This window comes from Melospiza georgiana, chromosome 20 (assembly GCF_028018845.1).
Source record: "Melospiza georgiana isolate bMelGeo1 chromosome 20, bMelGeo1.pri, whole genome shotgun sequence".
NCBI lineage: Eukaryota > Metazoa > Chordata > Aves > Passeriformes > Passerellidae > Melospiza > Melospiza georgiana.
The window spans coordinates 10,987,919-11,012,254 of record NC_080449.1 but is presented as its reverse complement, the minus strand read 5'-3'; the positions used below and the strand labels follow the sequence as shown (position 1 = coordinate 11,012,254).

At 47.8% G+C, this 24,336-nt stretch overlaps 1 protein-coding gene across 1 annotated transcript; it reads left to right on the top strand.

Annotated features, from left to right (window-relative positions):
- Positions 1–9,415: 9,415 nt before the first annotated feature.
- Positions 9,416–21,129, top strand: TRAF1 (TNF receptor associated factor 1). The gene is made up of 11 exons (XM_058037967.1): positions 9,416–9,549; positions 10,811–11,030; positions 11,650–11,734; positions 13,114–13,212; positions 14,109–14,270; positions 16,478–16,549; positions 17,128–17,193; positions 17,394–17,798; positions 18,255–18,432; positions 18,979–19,127; positions 20,178–21,129. Exons 2-11 carry the CDS (start codon positions 10,822–10,824, stop codon positions 20,391–20,393), a joined length of 1,641 nt encoding a protein of 546 aa, XP_057893950.1. The 5' UTR covers positions 9,416–9,549; positions 10,811–10,821; the 3' UTR covers positions 20,394–21,129.
- Positions 21,130–24,336: the final 3,207 nt, after the last annotated feature.

Below are 24,336 nucleotides of genomic sequence, written 5' to 3'. Positions count from 1 at the left end.
ATCACTTGGAGAAGTTTTTAAATTAAAAATCCAGATCAAATCCCATTGAAAAGAAGAAAAATCCTCACCTATTTATTAATTCTTTTTGACTGAACACTCATTAATAGTTTCCATGAAAAATTAACTTGGCATGTATTTTATAACAATGTTATTACAGCAGAGTAATGCTCAAATATGATTTTTGAGCTTGGATGAGAGAATAACACAAAATGGTGCAAAGACATTTGAAGTCAAAAGAGTTGGACTGACTGCAAAAACAAACATGAAAAGCACTGTCTTGTCACTAAACCCAAGTCTTATCTGAACATGAATATGTGCAGCCACTTTGTGAGCTCTCTGTGAAAGAAACTTCATTCCTTAGTTTTTCCTTTTGTACTCTTTTTCTGAATTCCTGCATTTCCATTCCTGACAGTAACTGATGCTGGTTTTATGCTCTGCTTTCTTGTTAAAAAAACAAACCAAACAAAATTCTTCAATTATATGTGTGCCTTTATTATTTGTGTTTTAAGACACAGTCAAATGAATCAACATCTCCTGTGACCTTGGTGGATTAAAACAAATGTTACTTTGCATTTGATGAGTGAATTTGACAGTTAAAAATCTTGCCTTGCCTCCAGGAAAGTGGCAGATGAAAGGCCAATGTTCCTGCTCACAGCTCCTGGCACAAATCACCTTGGTTCCCAGTAAAACTGAGAAGAGAACTTGATACAAAGTACAGTTGCACACGTTTTTATTTGTATTGAGGAGTTGCCCAAAAGCAGCACGTCCAAGAACTTTAAAATTACTGTTTTCCCTCTCTCTTAGGAATATCTCAATCCAGGACATTTAAGATGTGGAAAGAAGATATTCAGAGATGATGCAATTTTTAATTTTGGCTCTGTGAGTATTTGACTTTTTTTATCCTCCAGACTTTCTAAGAAGCACAAGAAGCTCACACTGTGTCCAGTAATAACTGGATATAAACTCAAACTGCAGAGAACAGTACATGGAAGTGCTCAGTGGGGCTGTCTAGACAGGCCACTTGTAAACATTTCTGCTTCTGAACTGGTGGCTGTGTATTGTCAGACCTAATTTTCTCTTTAAATGACAGGAGCATGTCTTGTTTTCACAGGTGACTTTTGACATTTCAGTTCTATTGATTTTTAGTGAGCCAGACTGCAAAAAAGGCTCCTGAAGACCACTTATTTAAAAATAACACATAAAAATGCTGCTGTTAAATATCAAATTGCAGTCACTAGTTTAAAAAATATTTAATCCTATTTGTTCTCTCTGTTTCTATTCAGAATTAACTATCCAGTATATCACTGGGATCAGTAATATACTTCAAATGCATGTATTTAAATTTGTAGAGATAATTAGCCCTGTGTAGGATGGAGGTGTGGACAGATCCCTGTGTCAGGAAGATTTCCCTTCCCCACCTGGCATGGTTTGACTTTCACAGCAAAACCACGTGGGGGAAAGGTATATCTGTGTCTCCATCTGCTTCCACATGCAAAGGGTGTTGGCAGATTTCTGCAGGACAAGAGAAGGTGGAAGTGACATGGGAGTGATTTTAGAGCTCAGTGTCAGCCTTGGTGCCTCATGGTCAGAGAGTTCTGAGGCACCAAACAGCCCCAGGATTAATCCCAGCAAACATGGAAATTCTTGGAATAATCACTGCTTAGGTGACTCATCTGTATTATGAAATGGAAATTATTTCAAAGCACATTCTGTCCTTCCAAGCTTGCTGTGGATTCTGGACACCAGAGCTTTTCCCTCTGAATTGTACACAGTGTTTTTCTGTTCCTTGCTTGTTTATGTCTGTGATGTGCAAGTCTCCAAATGTTCCAGCCTTTGAATCCCCAGCCAAGAGCTGTAGTGCTTCCAGAAAAACTCAAATTTCCCTGCCCCACTGCTGCAGTGCTCCCAGAGGCCAGGCAGTGCCAGGTGCCTGCTCTGCCTCCCTGCTGATGAAGTGGCCCCAGAGCTCAGTGCTGCTGCCCACATTTATCTCCACTTTTCCAAAAAAAATGGATGGCTGACCTTGCCTGCACAGATCATCTCAAAGCAGGACTCTCTAAGGGCAATTAAATATGTTTGGGCATTATACTTCCATTCCTCTTTCATATATTTCCCTTTGAATAAGGAAACTCAGCAGATGCCATTCAAATGTGATTCTCCCTGGGTGCTCTTGGCAGGCCTGAGTTGGTTGAATTCCAGAATTATAACAAATCTAAGGGTTAATACTCTGTTATCCTTTAGCTCTTTTAAAAATACCTATTTCTGTACATTTCCATTTGTATTTTACTGATTTTTTAGACAGCTAAGCATCACAAAATGAACTCATTTCTCTTTTCATTGCAACCAGAAATTAATCTCAATGGCCCAAGCTGGTGAGTGACTTGAATAGCCCAAATTCCAGCCTGTTATGCACAGTGACATGTGAAACTCACACTTTGCTCTGGGCTGAAAGCTGCTGGGCTGTGCCAGAGAGCTGTGACTAATTTAGGGAGAGAGCCAAAGGGTGCCTTTCTCTGGCCTTTGTTCCCCAAGCAGGGAAGAAGTGATTTTGTGTGCAGAATCCTTCAGGACATGCCACAAGCCCTAGGTACTCATACTCAGCCAAGTGCTCTGCCAAAAATGGTGTGGAATTAGGAATACCTGGCAATTTTAGAAGAGGAATGGTAAATCCCAACTGCAGGTTAGTGTCATTACTAGTATTACTAATATTATTACTAGTATTATTAGTTCTGAATACCTTCATAATGACAGCCACAATTCTCTCCTGGCTGGCCCCAACACATTTATTAAATACTAGGGAGAAGAATGCTCCCATGAGCTAGGAGGGTGCAAGCCCAAGTTAGCACATAATTTTGATTTTGTTATGATGCTCCACTCTCATCTGAAATGATTTGGAATGGGAGAAATATTCACTTCATCCCAGTGAGTTTGCTCAATGCATCTGGGCAATGCAAAGCCAGAATATCACACCAAAATTCTTTTCTGTATTTGCACAGCTGTGTGGATGTTCAGTGTAGGGACAGTCCCTCTTTTGAGAAAACAGGTAGAGCAATACAAAATCCTTTAATAAAATCCTTGGTAGGATTCTTTTCCAGTTCAAAACTCTTTTAATAAACATTATCAAACACCCATTTCCACAAAGGAGGAGCTGTGGAATCAGCTGGCAGGGGTCTGTAACTCCATTTACAGAAGGGGTGTCAGGAGATGAGTGAAAACTGGGTAAGGAAATCCATCTTTTCTCTTGAGTGGAGATTATTTTGTAATATTAAAAAATCACTGTCTGGGAGCTGCCAATTTGGTGTCCATCCATGGTGGATATCTCACTTGACCCTGCCTACAGAGGCCTATTTTCAGCCCATGTAAATGTTAATGTTTAGACATGTCTCCCAGCAAAATGTGTTCTTAATCTCCTGCTGAATTCTTACATCAGAACACACAGAAATTTAGCATGGCTGTCAGTTATTTTTCCAGTAAAACACCCACCTTAGAGCAGTTACATATGCTTTCAATTTTTGGGATATTTAATAATGTTTTCATCTCTAATTAGGAGAAATATCTGGGCTTGGCTCTTTCATTCTCCTGGGAACCGAGAGTTTGCTTTTGCCAGTTCCTGGATCATTACAGAATTCCAGTCCTTGTGTTAAGTTCTGCTTTTCAAGTTCTGAATGAACTTGGAATTTGGATACATGTTTAAGCAGCAACCGATTTCCTGGAAAATACTAAACTGGATTATACACCACAACTCTCATAAAAAGAACATTCAAGTGTAGAAAACAATAGCAGAGAGATCCTGAGTAAAACTTGCTCTATTCAGCCCTTTCTTTTCTGTCCCAGGAAATATTTGCTACACACAGGGGGTTATTTATAAAATGGTTATATTTACCCACATTCAGAGTAAGAAGTCACGAAATGCAGATTATTCCTAAGGTGCTGTGGCTCAGACTATAATTCCTTTGTTTATTTGCTACTCGACAGCTAAAAGGGGCAATTTCTTTTACAGACAAAGTAAACAAAAAGTTATATTAGACATACTTTAAATCAGCTGAGATATTAAACCCCCAAAATTGGGATTTACAGTGGAAAATCTATTTTCTCTTCAGGGCAGCAGCCCCACTGGTGCCAGTTTAAAGGACTCCAGAGCACACAGAAGTTCAGGGCTGGGTTTAGTGCTCTGAGGCTGCTTCCAGGGAGCCCTGAGATGCACTTGAATTGTCTAATTTGACTTTACAAGAGGAGCCCCAGCAGCACGTTGCTACCACTGGCAGTTCCCTGCAGTTTGTACCATGAGGAGCACATCCTCAGCTAGGACAAATCAGTGGCATTGAAATTATTTTGGAGGGAGCTACACTTGATATCTACATCTGCAGACAGAGGATTTCTTCAATTGCAGCACAGAAAACCAGTGGGAAAATTGCTTCCCGAAGAGGAAATGTGTCAGGAGCACCTCAGCCATCCCCACTGAAGGATGCACTGTGCCAGTTTGTACCTGCTGAAAGGTGAATTGCAAACTACAGACATCAGCTGAGGTGTTGGTGACAGGCTGGGCCTCAGTGGCAGCTGGGACTGAAATCATTCCTTTGCTGCATGGCTGATTAGCCAGGTTTCCTTCATTACTTATAAAAAGCAATATGCCATAAAAATGTCATTGCCACTGCCTAAATCATAACATTTTCCATTAAAACCTTCTGCCATAAGGTCCTAGAGGATATCCATCCCCAGGCTCTGACAGGGAGGTAGGAATGGCTGTTCATTTCCAGCAGCAGTGAATTCCAGCAGTTTGGAGTCACCAATCTATGTAATATTAAAGGGTGGGCTTCTTTCTAAGCTTCTGTTTTGGTCAGGAGTCTCAAAAACAAGGTAGGATGAAAAGCTTCCTATGGAACCACGAGGGATCAACTTAATCCTTGACATAATTTAGCAGGATTCCATGGATTTATACCAGAAACTGAGGGGGATGTACCTGAACCCCCATGACTCCTGCCCTGTCCCTGCTGATCCTGCCAATCCCCGTGCCCAGGGCTGAACTGGGATCAGTCCCAGCCCAGAAACACTTCCCAGGGCTTTGAAACAAGATGTTCATGATAAGAAAAACTCTTGGATGTGACTTTAGAGAACCAGATTTAGGAAATGCTGCATTTCCTTCCAGTCCATGTGTTGCCCCAAGGAACCCCAAGCTCTGCTTTTGAAGCCTCAGCACAATTCCTGCTGCCCTCCAAAGCCAGGCTTTGGTTGTTTGGGTTTCTCCCAGGCTTCCCCTGAGCCTGGGCAGATGGGAGCATTCCCTGTGTGCCTCCTCCTCTGGCTTTGGGGCTCCAACACCCAGTTTGTGGTTCAGATGTTGGACGTGGAGCTACAAGTTTTGTTTCCTTGGCTGGATTCCAAGGACACTGCTGGGAACATGTCTGGGATTTTGGGCTCTTGGGTCCCTCACTGGCACAGCTGCCAAGAGATCTGGCCTCAGGAGATGCTCTTTTAATTCAGGAGTTTAACACTTACCCGTTTTCCCTATTCAGAATATAGCCCTGTCACTCTTTTACCTGATTTCCCCACTTCCAGCTGTAATTTCTCATTCAGGCTCCTCCTATGCTTAAAATTCAGTTTCTTTTCTCCTTGAGAATACTCCTTAAAGCATCTTGGTTTGTGAACACTCAGGAGTTTTCCTGCTTGCTGGAGCAGTGTTTTGCTGAGGGCTTTGTTTTTCCTTTACAACAGGGATAAAGAGAATTTTGTTTTCCTCTTGTGAAACCTCAGATAACATTTGGAGCTTCTGTGTTCCCTGGGTGTGTTGCCCATAAAATACAGGTACAGAGAGACATGTCAGTGGTGGTGTGGAAATTCCTTAGGATTATGAATCACACTGAAAAACACCATTGGAAAGCTGAGCCTGATGCTGTTAGTCATTCTGCAATAGCAGAGGAATTATGGGCTCAGTGGAGGAGAGATGCATGTTAGTGCAGAGTCAGTCTCTTTCTGCTTCTGACATGTGGAAAACATCTTCAAACATCTTTATTTTTCACTGCTATTAGCAAAATGAGCAACTTCTGAAGGGGTTAAAGGAGATTTGCCATAACCTTCACTTTCCCCTCAGTTCTTGTCATTTATGAGAATTAATGAAGATGTTAAATAAATCTGATGTTTCCTTTTTCTGTTTCCACTAATTAGTCCCAGTCAATCAATAGAATATCCACATTTTCCCAGCTGGTTTAGAGTCAAAAGATATCTGAAACTGAACTTGTTTTTTCATGTCACACATCCAGACTTTGGAAGAGTGTTCTGGCAGCCTTCCCCGTGGGCACAGCTCCCATTCCCAGAGTTCTCTCCAAGGCATTAAGAATGGAAAGAAGCAGCTCAGAATTTTCCAGTTTAGCTCAGGCTTTCTGTACATTAAGAGAAACAGAAGCACAACCACAAGTAGAGCAGAAGCCTTCATGTGGCCAGGGAGCTGAGCCCTCAGCTGGGGAATCTGGCACAAAGTGCTCTGTGCTGGGCTCACACTGCAGCCCACGTCTGTCCTGCTCTGGGGCACAGACTGAGGCACCAGGGAGCTTCTCCTCACGAACCAGACCTGCCTGGTGGCCTCAGCTCAGAGGCAGCCTCAGAAATCTCTCAGTGAGTTGCTCTGAAATGCTCTTGCTTGTAGGAAACCATCAAGGCCACTGGGATAGAGAGAAATACTTTCATTTTCTCTCTGCTCTTCAGGGGGACTCCTTGGCTTGGCTTGTGGAAACTGCTGAATGAGTGATTGCAATAAGCAACACATATATATATATATATATACACATAAATTAAGTGTCTATTTTTGGGTGCTTTTCTCCTGTCAAATGCTGGAGATAGGTGCTCCAGAGCATCTATGCTTTGGAGGAAAAAATTCCTATGATAATTCTGTCTTATAGAGAATATCATCTGGGGAAAATCCTGAAGCAGAGCAGGGATGAGGAAAATAAAATCAAATCCTGATGTCTCTTGGAGGGTTACAGTTTAGATTTATGAAACCTAGTGGGAAACTTCCCTGCTCTTGTAATGAGGGGCTGGGCTGGTCCTTGGGGTAGCACCATAACAAAGCAGAGCTACAACTGGTAGTGGGCACAGACAGATCAAACTGAAATATGTAAAAAGATTTTATTAGAGACGGGAGGTTGAATGGTGGCAAAGCTGAGGGTAACAATAATTATGTTTAATGATCAATGATTCTTATTGATTTAATGATTAATGATTTAATGATTCTTCTTTTTTAATCTTGAATTGGTGGAACCTCCCAGACACTGTGTTCCATTCAGAAAACAAGTAATAGTGTGGAAGTTAGAGACTCCTTCACATCAGAGCTCTGACCAGGCAGGAATCTTGACTTGAAGCACTGAGCTCCAGTTCCTAGAAGTATTGGATCTCATGGGCACTGGATTTGCTTTTACTATCAAATTTTCCTTCCTGAGTTTTACCCATTTTCAGGTTTTCCTAGAACACGTGCACATTTCCAGCTAATTTATACTAATTGAAAATCATGTTTTCATGAAAGAAGACATCCCTATCTTAAACATCTCTCTGAAATGCAACTTTCCTTTTGACTACAGTCTTTAAAACCCAGAGCATCTGAGCCTAAATTCCATTTTCGATGTCCTATGAAACTTGTAGCATTAAAAGTCTCAACACCTTGGCTTGGTTTATAAATATAGGAATATGTTCCCTTATGCACTTTTTCCCTAGGATATAAAATGGTCATTCCCCCTAAATAGCAACACAGTGCCCTGCAATGCTGAGCACTGCTGGAATGGCTCTACAGTAAAACTAAGCTTCAAATTTTAATCTCTCTCTGAGCCACATCCTGTTTTCAGTTAACTGATCTCATATGGGGGAAATTTACCACAGGAAATCTCTCTAGTTTGGAAAGTACCAAAACCTTATCTTTAGTTTCTTTGTGTAATTCAGCACCTTTGGAGACAGAGGTGCAGCAGAATCACAGAAACTTTCAAGCAGTCTCAAAGCCAGAGGAGAGGAGTGAGGTAAGGGCACAGGGAAGAGGTGGAGCTGCCACTTCATCCCCGAATCTGACCCTGTGATCACTCTAAAATTAACATCTTTCACCTCTTTGTATCCCCAAAGTTTGAAAAACCACATCCAGAAATCTTTTAGTTTCTGAAAGAACTTTTAACTCACATCCTGGCAGAAACTGCTCAGGCGAAATTAACTTAGGATGAATTTTAACAACCCAAACAAGGCCAAATGTGTCAGGCCAAGGCCTCGCTGGGGCTGTGTCACACTTTCCTCCTAGCTTTGAGTTAACACCCAGCCCTGCTGATCTGAACTACAGATCTCCATCAGATGAGCCCAGAGAGGAGGGGAGTGGAGCTGGGGTGTCTGTTGTGTCTGTCTGTGCTCACCCAGCAGGGAAGGTGCCAGACTCAGGCAAACGCTGTGTGAGGAATCCCTCAGCAGCCACATACCCACAGACCCTGCACTGGTGCTCCTGTTCCTGCCAGGGCAGTGAGCACCCAGGGAAACACCTCTGCTTTTCATTGTCAGTGCCGAACAGGGCCTCACCCCAGGGATATTCCCCACAAGGAACAGTGCACAGATTTGCATGTACAACTCTTTTTCTGACTGAATCCTCTGTCAGAACTAGAGAGGGTGACAGGCCGTGTCGGGGGTGAGGAGAACCTCCTGCTGATAATGAAACTTTGCTGTGTAGCATCTTCCCTGCGCTCTAAGAAGGCTTTGCAGGCATTGCTGAGCTCCTGTGTTTCCTGGCCGTGCCGCCCCGGGCTGCGTTGGAGGCTGAGGCCCAGCGGGGCCGCCCCGCCGAGGTTTCCCGGAGGCCCGGGGCTCCCGGACCGGGCCGGGGCTGCCCCGTGCGGGGATGTCGGGGCAGGCAGGGCTTGCAGGGCACCATGGCACACCCGGCACCGCTCCGCTTGCAGGAACCGGCCGCCACATTGTCCATTTCGGCAGCCCGGGGGAATTCGCCCGCGGGGCCTTTCCCCGGGCAGTTCCCCGTGCCCGCGGCCGGCACGGCGCCGCTGCCCCGAGCAGGGGAAGCCCCGATCCCGCCGGCCCCGGGGCGCGGCTCGGGCTCCCCCGCTCCTCCCGGCCGGAGCGAGGCAGCATCGCCGACAGCCAGCCCAGCCCCGGTACCGCGGTGAGCGGCCCCGGTGCCCGCGGTGAGAGCCCGGTACCCGCGGTGAGAGCTCCGGTACCCGCGGTGAGAGCCCCGGTACCCGCGGTGAGCGGCCCCGGTACTGCGGCGAGAGCCCCGGTAGCCGCGGTGAGAGCCCCGGTACCCGCGGTGAGCGGCCCCGGTACTGCGGCGAGAGCCCCGGTAGCCGCGGTGAGAGCTCCGGTAGCCGCGGTGAGAGCCCCGGTAGCCGCGGTGTACCCGCGGTGAGCGGCCCCGGTACTGCGGCGAGAGCCCCGGTAGCCGCGGTGAGAGCTCCGGTACCCGCGGTGAGAGCCCGGTAGCCGCGGTGAGAGCCCCGGTACCCGCGGTGAGAGCCCCGGTAGCCGCGGTGAGAGCCCCGGTAGCCGCGGTGAGCGCCTGCCAGGGCCCGGCGGGCTCAGGTACGGGAGAGGCGGGGATGCAGGGAGGGATGGAGAGGAGCGGGAGGAATGGAGAGGAATGGGAGGGATGGAAGCAGCGTGAGGGATGGAAGGGAGCGGGCCCCGCTGCGGAGAACCGCCCGCAGCCGCCGCACACACGGGCGGGCCCGGTGCCCGAACCGCGCCCCAGGAATGCCCGGAGGGCAGCGGGGCTGGCCGGGGCTCCCGGCCGCTCTCCGTCCCCAGAGCCGGGGTGGGTGAGAGACTCCGGGCCGCAGCGCTCCGTGCCCCGGCACCACCCGGACCCCCTCGGTTCCGTGGCGTTTGTGCTGCCGGCTCTAGCCCAGGGCTCTGGCAGCCCCTGCGGGCACTGCCGAGCTCCCGCTCCGGTGCTGCGGAGGGAATTGGCCGAGCCAGGCCATGGGAAACGCTGCTGGCTCTCGCACAGAGCCTCCAGCCCGTGCTGTGCCCTGCTCACATCGCGGCGGTCTCAGCGCCAGCCCGGCCTGCCCACGGCAGCCTGCAGTCATTCATGTTCAGATTTCTCAGTCAGTGTGACTGCTGGTAATACTGAAACAGGGTATGGTGTGTCAGTGTTGTCATGGGGGGAAAAAAGCCTTAATGAAAGGATTATTATAATGAAACTGCACCGGTTCCATGGGTGAAAACCTTCCTTGGACTTTCCAAGAAACACCAGAATCGATTTTGGCTGCATTTCCAAAAATATCCCACTGCACAGCAACCAAACTGACCTGAATGTGCACAACACCTTGGCACATGTGGCTCCAGGTGGGCCTGGCCAGAGCACAGCATCAAGGGCTTGTGGCCTTGGGATTTCCTTTGTCATTTCACCACAAGTCTTATGACTTCGGGAAAGTCACTGTCAACACACCAGCTGCTCAGTTTCTGTGTATATGAAGTGAAATCACGAATTTTGAGAATTTATGTGGTTGGGGATTTACTCTGCAGAAACAATCCTGCGTGATGAGGACTGACGGGACTGGAGCTCATCCTTCTACAAGCTAAAAACTCTTGAAAGAAAACCCCAGCCCACCCTTTTTAGGACACTTTAAGGTCTATTTTTGTGTTGTGTTTGAGGGAAATTTTAAAGGTGTAATTTCCTGCTGGTGTCAGGTCAAACCCCTCTGTGACATTTGGTCGCGCCTGTCACTGCAGAGCCAGCCGAGCACAGCGAGGTTGCTGCTCAGATCCGGGGCTCTGCTGCATCCTCCCACATCCCAGTGAGTGTTTGAGCACCTGGATTGTCTCTCCTCTCATCCAGAGCTCGCTGAGATGGCTGAGAGCAGCCCCAGGAGCCTGCAGGACCCCCCCAGCTCTGCCCCTGATGAGAACGAGTTCCCCTTTGGGTACCCCACCAGCATCTGTGAGGACGTGCCTGGGCAGAAGTTCCTGTGCAGCAACTGCCACAACATCCTGAAGAAAGCCCTGCAGACGCTGTGTGGGCACAGGTACTGCTCTGCCTGCCTCACCTGGATTGTCAGGTAGGTGCTGGGCTGTGCCAGGGGCTGCCTGGCATTCCCTGCTGCCAGGATTTTCCATGGGGATGCAGGATATTCCCTGCCTCCTCCTTGTTCTGCCATGGGGCCTGATGGAGCTTTTCTGTCTGTGATAAAATAATTCTGATTTAACCTTAAAGGCTGACTTAATCCTTCCTTGGCACTTCACAGCTCTTTGATAAGGGATGTTATGGAGTTTTGGTGAATATAATGTCACATATGTCTGTATCTGTCTGGGCAAAATGGGTGTTTTCTGTGTTTTAAAAGATTTCAGTTTTCACATTCTCTTTCCTACTTGGAGTTTTTGAATCATTCATGGGATAAATAGCATTCCATCTTTATTCCCATTTATGGTTCAGGCTGCCCTTATTTTCCTGCAATACAGATAAGATTAATGGGCATAGTCCTGATCTTGAACAACAGAAGAGCAAAACTTTTTTAAACATCAGTGTGTTCAAGAATTGGCCTTTAGTGAACAAGGACTATGAATTCTGAGTGGAAATTACAATTTTCATGGGTTTATTTGTGGCAGTGCCTATACAGAGACTTCCTAAACTGCAGTACACTAATGGATTGGTATTTAATTTTTCTTTCTTTTTACCAGAAACAATAAAAATGCAATTTGCCAGAAATGTAAAGAGGAAGATCCTAACACTATAGGTGAGGAAAGCCTATTGGCAGAAGACAGGGTAAGTTGTAGTTCACAGATCATTAATTCATCAATAACCATTCTCTGCAGTCATCATTGCACTGGAGTTCAGAAGGGAATAATCTAAAATGCAATAGCAGCTGATAGTTACACATTTTAACTTTAGCTTCAATAACTTGGATTTCCCAGAGTTTTTGATTTTAAAAAGTGTAATGGCAGCCTCAGGACTTCCCAAATCCAGGTTCTGCAATGTAAAATCCCAAACTCTTCCATATGATTAACTTTTTATTGTCTCAAAGTAAGTGGTGCTTTCCTACTTGTAATAATATGTCTTAACTGTTACTTATTATCCTCAGGAAGTGTTTTAATGGATTTTCCAACCTCATGGTTTCTTGTACCCCTCAAACATGAAGCTGAACATAATAATTGATACAAACTATGCCCTGGCCAGTGTTTCATCTGTAATTTAATGGTGCAGATCTCTTCTTGTGTGATTTTCCTGGCAGATTGCTGTGCAAAGTGGGCCCTAAGGCCCAGTCCCAGCCTGTCCTTTCCCCTCCTCTCTCATTACATGCAGGGATATCAACAGACACATAATTTGTCTACATTTTTGGGGGAGAAATGAAAACAAACAGGCAGCTGGAAGTGGCATAAAAGCCAAAGTTTAGAAAGCAGCAAAAATAATGGATCTGCTGGTGCTGAACTTGGTGACATCCCAGAAAAAACCCGAAATCCTCAGTTCTGGAATGAATTTCCCAATGACCGATGCCTTTAACTGTGGCGGGGCTTCCTCTTGTGCCAGGACCCCCATTTTAGTGCAAGGTGTAATATTAAAGTGAGCAGTATTTCATCATTGCATAACAATTCTGCAATTCCTCGTGTTAGAATAACAAAAATCCATGTAGTGCAAAGAACAAGCCTCTCTCCCATCTGGTTCAGATTTTTTTAGCACGCTGCTAAATGGAAGCAGCCCAGATCTGAGCCGTGCTCTCGGTGCAGACTCTCAAGTGCTCACTGCAGCACGTTTAGGAGGTGTTAATGACCCCGATAATGAAATGCATTCATTAAGGGACCCCACAGGCAGGGTCCTGTCAGCACATCGCTGCATGTGAAATATTTCGGGCTCCTGTGAAAAGAAATGCAAACTAAGAGCTGTAGTTTGGCTCATTTTCGGTAAATTAATATCGTGTCAAATAAATTATTTTTGAGCGCTAAGAAATAAATTATTTCATAATTATTTGGGCTTCTACTGCACTAAGATTAACTTGCCAGGTCACAGAGTCTTATGTAGTACAGTTAATTTTTTAAAAATTAAAGATTTATCAAGGTGTGGATTTCTAGCACCCTGTTTCTATTCCAAGGATGCATCCAAAAGTGCTTTCTGACCAATGTTTTTTATTACTTTTTTTTTCTTTCCAGGCTTTTGGTGATGCTGCCATTAATAAAGAGATTTCTGAGCTCAGAGTCCGCTGTGTGACCCCTGGGTGCAGCTGGTCTGGTGTCATGAAGGATTTTGAGGTATGTTCAAAGAGAGTTCATTCAGATTAACATGGGGTGGGGACAGAGAGGCAATGAAACCAGGGTATCAGCAGACACAAATTAATGCAATTAATTCGAATCAGTGTCACTATTGTGATTCATACCAATGTTTTTGTCTAAAAATGTGCCATTAATCTATCCTTGCCCCTGGCAGGGGGCTGGGACTTGCTGATTTCTAAGGTTTCCTCCAACCCAAATCATTCTGTGCTTCTGTGATCAACTTTAGCGGGGCTTTGGCCAAATCCAGAACATTCTGAATGAAACTCACATTGCACAAACTTACATCAGCTTGATATTTTATCCAGTGGTTTCCTTATTATTTAAATGCAAGGCTGCTACAAGGGGCAGAGCAGCTCAGTCTCCAGGACATTGTTTAGGCAATGTCCTTGGGACGTTTTATTGGAGAAATAATACCCTCCTCTGTCAATGTATTGATTGTATTCACCATTCTTTTCAGACTGATCTCAAATGCCTCAGTTAAAATATTTAAATGGGCAAGATTTGGCAAATCTGAGTAATGAATACAAGGGAGAGAGCTGGGGCCAGGATCATGTTGTTTTTAAGCAAAAGCCCTAAGGGGCTTTTTAAGGGAGACCTCATGTTTGAATTTACCAAATGTTGTTTGGTTTTGGTTTTGGTTTTGAGATTTTTTCAAAATTAATAATTAACAAAAAAAGCCCCAGTAAAGCTGGTGAATTTTTCACCAGTAATCTCAGTAACTTTGTGGGGTGGGACTTTACCCAAGCTTAGAAGAAATGCAGATCAGAGCCCTGGGCTGCCAGAACAGAGACTATTTATAGATAAATGTGAATATCTATTTATAGATAAATGTGAATGAGCACTTCACATGCTGCTTTATAACTTTGTACTTGCAGGAGCATCAGAGTTTATGTGAATATGCTCTGATCCCCTGTCACACTGGCTGTGGGCACGTGGTGATGAGGAGGAAGCTGGCAGATCACTTGGAAAATGGATGTGTCAATAATGTGACAGTGTGTCAGCAGTGCCACTGCAGCCTGGCCAGCTCTGAGTGCCAGGTAAGAACATTTCTCTCTCAAATAAAGGCTTTTTATTGATGCTTTCAATGATCTCTGGTGCCATTTTCCCATCCTGATTTCGTTGCACTCGGGGAATATTTAATTTTCCTGAGTTTGATCATTTTCCCACAGGAGTGTTGGGGGAAAATGGATGTGATAATGTGCTGGTGATGTGTCAAAGGGCCCTGGTGCTCCCCTGGTTTCAGCTCCTGCCTCAAAATGAGTCCTGGTGTGAGGCAAGAGAAAACCAGAAAAGCACAGACAGCATCAGGAGGGGATCTTGAAAGTGGCTGAAGTCTGTTCAGACCAAAACTACCCACAGATGTGTAGGGCAGGATTCTGTCAGATATTATTTCTATTAGATCTGACCAGGTACAAATCTCCAAATTATCAACAGTGTCCGCAGACCAGGAAGATTTCACCCTGAATCTGCCACAAATATCTCAGTGCCCATTCAAACATATTTGCTTTATATTTTTTTATGTTATTTGCTCAAAACAATGAATATTGTTCCCTCCAAATGATCCCAAGAGGATAATTGCCAGCCTTGCAGGTGGACACGGTGATTAAAGACCCACAGGAGAGGAGGGCTGTGAATATTTCAGAGATGTAAATAGTTCTGTGTGTCCAAAGTGTCACAAATTGGTGCCTTTCAAATACTGAGCTGAGAGATTTATAAGGAATATGAGTCCTCCTGGGGTAGGAATGGGCTGCTCTGCTAAAATCTGCTTCTTGGGCAGTCCTGGCTGCTGAGAATTTTAAACTTTCTGTGCTGAAGGGCACAGACCCCCAAGAAAATTCTGTATTTGACCTGAGGCCGTGGAGAAGGCTTCCAAAATGGGTTGATAGCACTGGGATTCCAGGTGTGGAGCTGGATTACAGTGTGGGATATCTCAGGGTGGTAATCAAGTGCCTTCAATCACAACAGAGGAACAAGTGCCTTCAATCCCAACCTCAACAAGGCAGAAAAAAGAAACCCAAACCTGCGTTGCTCATCCCTCAGTGACGTGCAGAGAGAGGAGAACCCGGAGCAGGCTCATCCTGCCTGTGCTGAACCCAGATCTGAGAGCACCAGGAGGTGGCACCAGGAAATGCTGCCAGCCTCGCTGGGGCTGCAGGGCAGCCTGAGCCCGGCTCCTCCTCTGCCCAGAGCTCCTTTCCTCCCACTCAGCCGCCACCTCTTTGATATTTGGGTTGGGAAACCTTGGTAACCGAGCTGGGGGTTGGCCTTGAGGTGGGGCTTTTTCTCGGCCTCCTTTAGTACGTGCAGAATTCATTATCTGCTCTAATGAATTTGCACCGAGTTCACAATTGTGATTGTTTATGGGTATTCCACGTGTCCACAGCCCTCTGGGAGAAAATAGTAAATTCTGGGTGCTGCTCTTGCTCTCTTCATTTTATTAACTCAGTTTAAGGTCTGGTGATTTTTTTGTATTGCTCTATTTTTAACTAAACTTCTCTCCTCTGAAGGAGAGTCCCACTCCCCCTCAAGAAATTGGTGAGCTGGAGGAGTAAAAGAGCAGAAATGAATAAGATCGCTGGCAAGATAAAAGGTGTTAAAAAATGAGTTAGAGAGTGAGAAAACCCCGTGGCTGCATTTCTGAGAACTGAAAGGGAAACCTCAGAACTGCTGTGCAGAGGAGCCTGTGAGGATGAAAACCACCCCTGTGCAGAGTGAGAGGGGAGAGCTGGCAGTTGTGTTAAATACAGATATTACAGAGCCAGGGGCAGGGATCATTTCACCCTTCCTGCAGGCAGAAAAGGCAGGAAGCCCCTGGGAGTGTGGTGCATTTTCTGCAGCACATCATGAGGGAGAATTTGGTCTCCAGCCTCCAAAGTGTTCATGGCAGGATGCAAGAAGGGTCTGCACATTGAGCAAAGTGCATGGAGTCAATGCAGGAAGAGTTTATATTTGAATTTGAATTTATATTGGAGTTTCCTGTGCTGTAACCTGTTTATCTTCATATATATTTTTATATATATATCTGTATATATTTGAATTTCCTGTTCTGCTGGTCATTGTTGCTTCCTGCTCTGTAACCCCCTGCTTGTCAGTGCATGTATGTGAGGGCACATTTTTGTGTGTGTGCACATGACTTGAACCTGGCAACACCTGCACATTGCCAATCTTGTACCCAATATCCCAGGGTGACCTTTATTTCAATAATTAAATAAGGTACTGAATTTTTTCCTTGTTTTAATGACAGGAGCATTCATGTGAAGGCAGTTTATGCAAGGAACAAAAACCTGTGCAAACAGAAACAGCATCAAAGGAAAAGGTGGGTGAAAGATGAGGGAGTGCAATGCAGCTTTATTTCAGTTAATAAAATTATCACTTGTTCATTCAGATTAAATAAACACCTGAGAGCATCTTCAGATCCAGCAGTTGTTTCTGGCTGCTCTTTACATCCCAGCAAACCCTGCTCACTGCCTCCCCTCCCCTGCTCCCACAATTACCTTCAATAATTATCCTCCCAATTAACCTTGTAAAATGGGCAAATATTTGTTTCCTCTCATAGCTTCAGTGAGAGCCACCTGGCCAGGAGGTGCTGTAGAGCATTTCCAGCATCTTTGTGAGCAATTGGGTGATCCCCGTGCTCATTAAATTGTGTTTTGTCATTCTGGGGTGAGATGGACACCCCCTGCCAGGCTGTGTGCAGGACACTTGCTCTCACCACACTCTGAATTGATTTACCATCCATTTCAAAGCTGGTTGGGCACTGGAAGCTGTGGAATTACCTTGATTTGAATTAATCTGATTTATAGCTGCTGGGTTTGTGGCTTAGGTGTTTGTAGGGGAATAAAATAATTCCCTTCAATTGGTTGTGATTATTTCCTCTGCTTCTTTTCCCAACAGAGCCACTCTACATCCTCAGCCAGCAAGGATGGCTGCTGTTTTTCTGAAGTTGGCTGTGCATTTAGGGTGAGTGAAACAGGTCCCTTCAGGATGTTCCACACCCTGGTTTGGACATTCCCTTCAGGGAAACGTCTCCCAAAACAGAAGCAGCATTTCTGCTGCCAGGTGATGGAGCTGCAGCTGCACCCTGCAGCTTTCCATCTCCCAGGGGCTGAAGGGTGGCTGGGGTGGCATGGAGGGGGCAGTGACAGCTTTGTCTCTTCCAGGGAAGCAAAGAGAAGATCCAGGAGCACGAAAAATCCGCGGTGGGAGCGCACATGCTGCTCCTGCTGCAGCACATGAGGCACCTGCAGGGATCCCTGCGCCCCAAGGGCTTCTCCCCACGGCCAGAGCTGAGCCTGAGGAGTGCAGGGAAAAGCATCTGTGAGCTGCAGATGCCAGCAGAGCCAGAGCTGGACTGTTTCCCTGCTTCTTCTGTCCCCGGGGATGAGTCTGTCCTGCAGCAGCTCACGAGGGAGAAGGTGATTTCTGAGCTGGAAAATAAGCTGCAGGTGTTTGAGAACATTGTGGCAGTGCTCAATAAGGAGGTGGAGAGCTCCCATCTGGAAATCCTGGCCTTCAGGAGGCAGAGTGAGCTGGACCAGAACATAATACGGGGCCTTGAGCTGAAGGTAAAGATGACAGCAGGGATTGTCTGGGTGCTTGTTCTGTACACAGTAAATGCTGACACACATCAGGGGTAGGGACTAGAACAGGAGTCTGAGCTGTGGAGAGCTCAGTTCTGGACACATATTCAGGATCTTTTTGTTGTTTGATACATTTTCAAACGTGGATCTCTAATATTTGTTCTCTAAATCCACGTTTAGGTAGTGAGATACTCCTGGGTGTTAGTTTGCCATGATCAGACTGTGAGCAGGCAGCAGAGCTGTTTAATTGCCTGATCCTCTCACAGCAACATTTTGCCTGGAGGCCCAAACAACATCTCTGGGTATGTTTTGACATATTGCTGTCACTTAGGAAGGAATCAAAGCAGAGCTCCCAGAGCATGAGGGCTCCGGAAGGATGCAGCCACCCCTGCAGCAAAGCCTGCAGCAGGGGCAGGCTGAGGACTGTTTTTTTCCTCTCAGATTGCAGAGCTGCACCAGTGCCTGATGCAGAAGGATGCAGGGCTGAGCAGCCTGCACAAGAGCCTGCTGTTCTCTGAGCAAGCCTCCTACGATGGCATCTTCCTCTGGAAAATCACCGAGGTGGGCAGGAAGCTGCAGGACTCTGTGACTGGCAGGACAGTCAGTTTGTACTCCCCAGGTAAGGCACAGGATGGAGATGTGTGTTCACAAACCCCAGCCCCTCAGAATCCCCTCACTTCTCCAGAACTCTGCTCCTTTCTGCAGCAGGAGCATCTTTGAGCAGCTCCTTAAGCCGGGCTGCTGTTTGTGCAGAGATCTGTAATGCAGGGCATGGATGTGCGTTTCCAGAGGGCTGTGCTCTGGTTTGGGCCCTCACCCTGCCCGTGGCCCCCAGCACAGCTCCTGCAGTGGATCCATCCCTGCCAGCCCTCAGCTGGTGCCTGCAGCTCCTTCCCATGGGGGCAGTAACTGGATTAGGTAAATTACACTTGTGTAATGTATAATTTATAATAACAGGTCATTTTCACCAAGGTTTGAGGCACTAAAAGGATTCCAACCACTAGGTTTTCATTGCTTGTAATCTCCAGGGGGTGTTGATTGTCTGCTCTCCTTTCTGTGAGAGCAAACCACGTCACACATTGCCTTTTCCCATATGCCAGAACACACATTATGCCTTATTTCCCCCCAAAAACCATCCTTACTAATGAAGAGTTCTGATTTTCAGCTTTCTACACTGCAAAGTATGGCTACAAGGTGTGTCTGAGGGTGTACCTGAACGGGGATGGGACAGGGAAGGGAACCCACATGTCCCTGTTCTTCGTTGTCATGAAGGGAGATTACGACGCTTTGCTCCCGTGGCCCTTCAGGCACAAGGTAAGAAGGGAAACCTTTCCCATCTGATCCCAGCCAAAAGCCAGCACAAGGTGACTCTTTGCCTGGAGTTTTGTGGGAGCTGAGTGCTTTTCCACATCCCTTTCCAAAGGTGAGGAGCTGCCCTGCAGCCCTGGGTAGTGATTTGTGTCCTACTGGAGTCCCTTGCAGGGAAAGCTGCTCCTGCTGACATTCCAGATTGGCCAGGCAGGGTTTTCACCACCAGAACGTGATGTTTGGAATATTCCAACCTGTGTCCACCTGGGCTAAAGCCAGACACATCCCTTGCTAAACACAAGTAATATCAGTTTAGGAGGGAATTATGATTGGTGCCTGAAGGCATCACAAGGGTGAGGTGAGAGTTCCACTTACAGAGGTGCCACAGATGTCTGAAGTGATCCTGGGCTGGTTTTTCCCCAAAGTGAGATCTGATAATGGCAACAATGGTTAGGAAGGCAGTGAAACCATGGCAGGGCCTGACCTGTGCTCTGGCACTTGCCTTTGTGGGGTAATAATTCTGTAAACCTTTCCTATAAATAGTTTCACTGCCAGTTAACAGCCAAAAAATAGAAATCAAAGTTCCTAATACTCACTGTATTAAAAGATTGTTACAGATCTTTCATATTTCAAGGTATAGAACAGTGAGTAAATAAAAGGAGTAACGAGGTGGGGATATATAAGTTGTGTCTTTTACCTATTTGTGCATGGGCAGTTGAGCTGTTTCTTCTGATTCCAAAGCACAAAAACAGAATAAATGCAATCACTGTAACCAAACCCAGGGGCTGTTTAAGTTGTCAGGAGAGACTTTGGACTGTGCAGTTCTCTACCAAGGAATAATTCCTTACTTGATTTAATTTAATTTCACTTTATGGGTAGCAAAGTTTTAAAAACTTCACCTGGGAGTTCACATGAGCCGACCTTGCAGGCTGGAAACCTTTGTTACAGCTTGTATTTAATTATCAATGGAGCACCAGCTGCTTTTGCAGCACTTCTGCCCCTGGTTTGTTTGTTTTGCACCCCAGTAACTCCCCACTGCCACGTTCTGTTTTCCAGGTGACGTTCATGTTGCTTGACCAAAACAACAGGGAGCACATCATCGATGCCTTTCGCCCAGACCTGACTTCTGCCTCCTTCCAGAGGCCCGTGAATGAGATGAACGTGGCCAGTGGCTGCCCCCTGTTCCTGCCCCTGGCCAAGCTGCAGTCCCCCAAGCACGCCTACGTCAGGGAGGACACGCTTTTCCTCAAGTGCATCATAGAGACAAATTAGCAGCTCCTCAAGTGTGGCCGGCCTTTAAAATAATCAGTTGTGATAAAGCATCGCATTTCAAAAACACCCACCCCGTAAACAAATATTTATCAAAGTTTGTTTGGGGAGGAACTGGATATTCTGTGTGTTTTCCTCTGTTCCACCTTTCAAATGTTCTTCCAGGGAGAGAGTACTGGAGTAATTTACCTAAACAGATCATGCTTCTCCTCTCTGTATCACTTTGACAAGTGCTGTATTTATTACAATCATTCATATTTTCTTAAGATTTTATTTATTTCCTAAATAAAACTCAGTAACTTAAGAAAGGCTTGGTGGTTTTTTCACTGTCAGATAGGGAATTGAGCAGCTTGGAGAGGTTACAGAAACAGCTGAGCTGTGCTACACTTTCCTTCCTTGCTGTTTCCTTTCCTTCTTTCTGGGGAAAGGAAGATCCTGTTGGAAATGCCCAGAACATCTCTGTGTATTGTGTATTTCCCTGAAAGCTGCCTGGCTGGGAGAGCACTTCCAGGCTCTTCAACAGAGCCCATGGAGAGAGCTCAGTTAGAAAAAGGGTGGATATGGATCAAATCCACGCTAAATAAACAGACACGAAACCCGATGCCCAGGGCTCCTCCTTTCAAAGGCACAGCTGGCAGAGAGCAGCCAGATCTCAGCCAGATCCCAGCCAGATCCCAGCCTGATCCCAGCCTGATCCCAGCCAGATCCCAGCCAGATCTCAGCCAGATCTCAGCCAGATCCCAGCCAGATCCCAGCCAGATCCCAGCCAGATCCCGGCCAGATCCCAGCCTGATCTCAGCCAGATCCCAGCCAGATCCCAGCCAGATCCCAGCCAGATCTCAGCCTGATCCCAGCCTGATCCCAGCCAGATCCCAGCCTGATCTCAGCCAGATCCCAGCCAGATCTCAGCCAGATCTCAGCCAGATCTCAGCCAGATCTCAGCCAGATCCCAGCCTGATCCCAACCAGATCCCAGCCTGATCCCAGCCAGATCTCAGCCAGATCTCAGCCTGATCCCAGCCTGATCCCAGCCAGATCTCAGCCAGATCTCAGCCAGATCTCAGCCAGATCCCAGCCTGATCCCAACCAGATCCCAGCCAGATCTCAGCCAGATCTCAGCCTGATCCCAGCCTGATCCCAGCCAGATCTCAGCCTGATCCCAGCCAGATCCCAGCCTGATCCCAGCCAGATCTCAGCCTTATCTGCTCTGACTGAGGGTGCAGGCAGCCGTCGGACCCAGCCCCTCTCCCGAGGGCATTTCCATCCCTGGAGGGGCTCCAGGAGCCCTGCGAGGCTCGTTCGGAGCCGGAGCAATCCCCGGGTCCCCTTTCCAGCCTCGGGGCTCCGCTCCCAGCCCGGCCCTTCCCCATTTTCCTCTCCCACCCTCAGCAGCAAAGCGCCTCGCTGAGGAAGTGGCCGGCACTGAAAGGAGCTGGAATCGGGGGATTATCAAGAGTTCTCTGCTCCAGTAAATCATTCCTGTGCGATTGTGTCTGGATCAAACCAAACGAGGCAGAAAAATCGCGGAGACTTTGAGGGAGTCAAATCAGCAGCGTTTGCTCCTTGTTTAATGGCCAGGTTGGCAAAGAGTCAAAATGCTCCTGCAGCTAAGACGGTCTGAAATGGCCAAGGACAAGGTTTGGAGGGAACTTTTTTTTTTTTTTTTTAATGGACTAATAAAGATGAAAAAAATTTAAAAAAAACAGGCAAATTTTTGGCTTATAAGCCCTTGTTCAGGATAGGTGAAGGACTTTAACCCTGCACATGATGGCTTGAACTGGTTGTGTTGGTCACTCAGGTGGCTCCAGTGGGGTTGGGACCCTGGGAGCAGAGAGAAGAGAGGGAATGACCAACTTATGGGAGCTACTCCTGTTGTAAGGATGTGTCCCACGGAACGGGCCGTTCCTCCAGCTGGAATGGCCCCTGGGAGCCGCTCTGGGCCGCCCATCCACGGCAGCCCCCGGGGCCAGCGAGAGCTGCAGCAGCTCCGATCCCCGCGCCAGGCCTGCAGCTCCCGGCAGCTCCGTGTTTGGGTTTCCATTCAATATTCCTCGGCTTCGGTCTCCAAGGCTACACGCCAACATCCAACCCCTCCTCCCACTCCTGTTTTCAAAGAAAGAAAAACACTGTGAAAAGAGGCTGCAGCGATTTCTGGGCAGTTTTCAAAGCAGAGGCAGCGCTGGGAGCTGCTCCGACATTCCCGGGTGCTCCATCCCCGTGCAAGGGGGAAGGCACCTCCCCACGGCAAGCGAGGGGTGTAGGGGAGCAGTTTAAAGGTTTTAAGGGAAAAAATGGGAGTTTGGAGTAGTTATCTACACAGGGCTTCGTTCAAACCCTTCTGCAAAAGCTGAGGTTTTTGGGAATTCCATAGCCGGGAGCCCTGCCCTGGAGCTGAGCTGGCCCCACTCCCTGGCCGGGGAGGGTGCGGGGCTGCTCCCCTCGGCTTTGGCCGCTTTTGGGGCTCTCGTTCATTTCTATCCCCGTGCTCACAGAACAACCTGCTTTTGACAGCCGGGTACCCCTGCCCTGCCCCACCACGGACAGTGGGACAGCCCTGGGTGCCGAACCAGTGTCCACTGCTCCACTGCTGTGACAGCCCCAGAACCCGCCAGGGACCGCCATCCACAGAAAGAGGACATCAGGGGACAGCCAGGTGGGTGTGCAGAGGAGGAAGAGGAGGATGAGGAGAAGGAAAGAGAGGAGAAAGGAAGATGAGGAGGAGGATGAGGAGAAGAGCAGCACCCAGTAGCTCACTGCAGTGCGATCTGATACCAGGCTTGCTGGATGCTGTGACAGAAGCACCTGCAGAGAAACCAGAGTTAAATCTGCTTTATGTTGCTGTAATTATGTTACTAGAAAATACAGGACACATCTCAAATTTTGGGGTTTTTTTTCACTTTTGTTGGAGACTTTTGTCCCAAGGCGATGTTCCCGTGCTCTCTGTCCGTGCGGAAGGCTTTCAGTCAGGTTCTCCCTGCGTACACCCCCGGTGAACTCGCTCCAGCTCTGATTTCCGTGTCGCTCCATCCGCATTCCTGCGGCATCAGCGCGGGGCCGGGAGGAGGGAGCGGCTGCCGGTGCCCCCGGGACAGGCCGGGACAGGGGCGCTGTCCCGGAGCGCAGCAATCCCGGGTATTGCGGGCCCAGCAGCAGCCCCGGGGCACGGAGCGGGGCTGCTCCAGGGCTCTGGGTTATTTTAGTGCCGAGGTGACTCACGCTGCTCCCGGTATGACTCAGGGGGAGCTGCCCAGGGGCACGGCTCGGCTCGGCTCGGCTCGGCTCGGCTCGGCGTGGCACACTTGGCTCACACGGGGCTTTTCTCACGCAGCCCCGCACAGGGAGCGGCGGGGCGGCCGTGCCGGACCCGCGGCTCCGGGAATCGCCTTTCCGACCCCTCCGCAGGTGCAGCACTCTGACACCACTTTAATGGGAAAGTTTGATTAAATTAATGATTCCCGAGTGCCGGGTGCTGAAAGGGAGGCTCAGCCCGGGCCGTGCCGCTCTGCCCTGGCGCTGCTCGAGGTTTGTGACACGTCTGAGCCCCAGCTCCCGGGGCCGCATCCATCACGGGCAGGAAAACGAACGGACTCTGCTTGGCCCAGACCCCGCCCTGGGAATCAGCTCTCCTATGGCCCGAGCAGCCTGGAAAACATCGCTTTTCCAGCACCGCTTTCCAACAAACACCGAATCCTACAGATTTCTTCTTGGCACCGACCGAAGCATTTTTACAGCGACTGATTTTTCTCTGTGAGATTCAGAGAAAGGCTGAAAGGCTGCTCCCGCTTCCAGGAATCGCGGCGAGCACAGGTCGTTCCCTCTCGGGACAAGGCTGCGCAGGCACTGCCCGCACCCCACCCCTGCCCGCCCCCGCCCCGGGGCACCGGGGGAAGCTTTTCCCCGGCTCGAGGGGACAGCGGGGACGTCCCGCGTGTGGCAGAGGGTGACGG

Bases quoted from the DNA above. Each gene is read 5' to 3' on its own strand.
- TRAF1 (XM_058037967.1), top strand. From the start codon at position 10,822: ATGGCTGAGAGCAGCCCCAGGAGCCTGCAGGACCCCCCCAGCTCTGCC. The intron at 11,735-13,113 runs GTAAGTTGTAGT...TTTTCTTTCCAG, and splicing joins GCCTATTGGCAGAAGACAGG to GCTTTTGGTGATGCTGCCAT. The intron at 19,128-20,177 runs GTAAGAAGGGAA...TCTGTTTTCCAG, and splicing joins CGTGGCCCTTCAGGCACAAG to GTGACGTTCATGTTGCTTGA.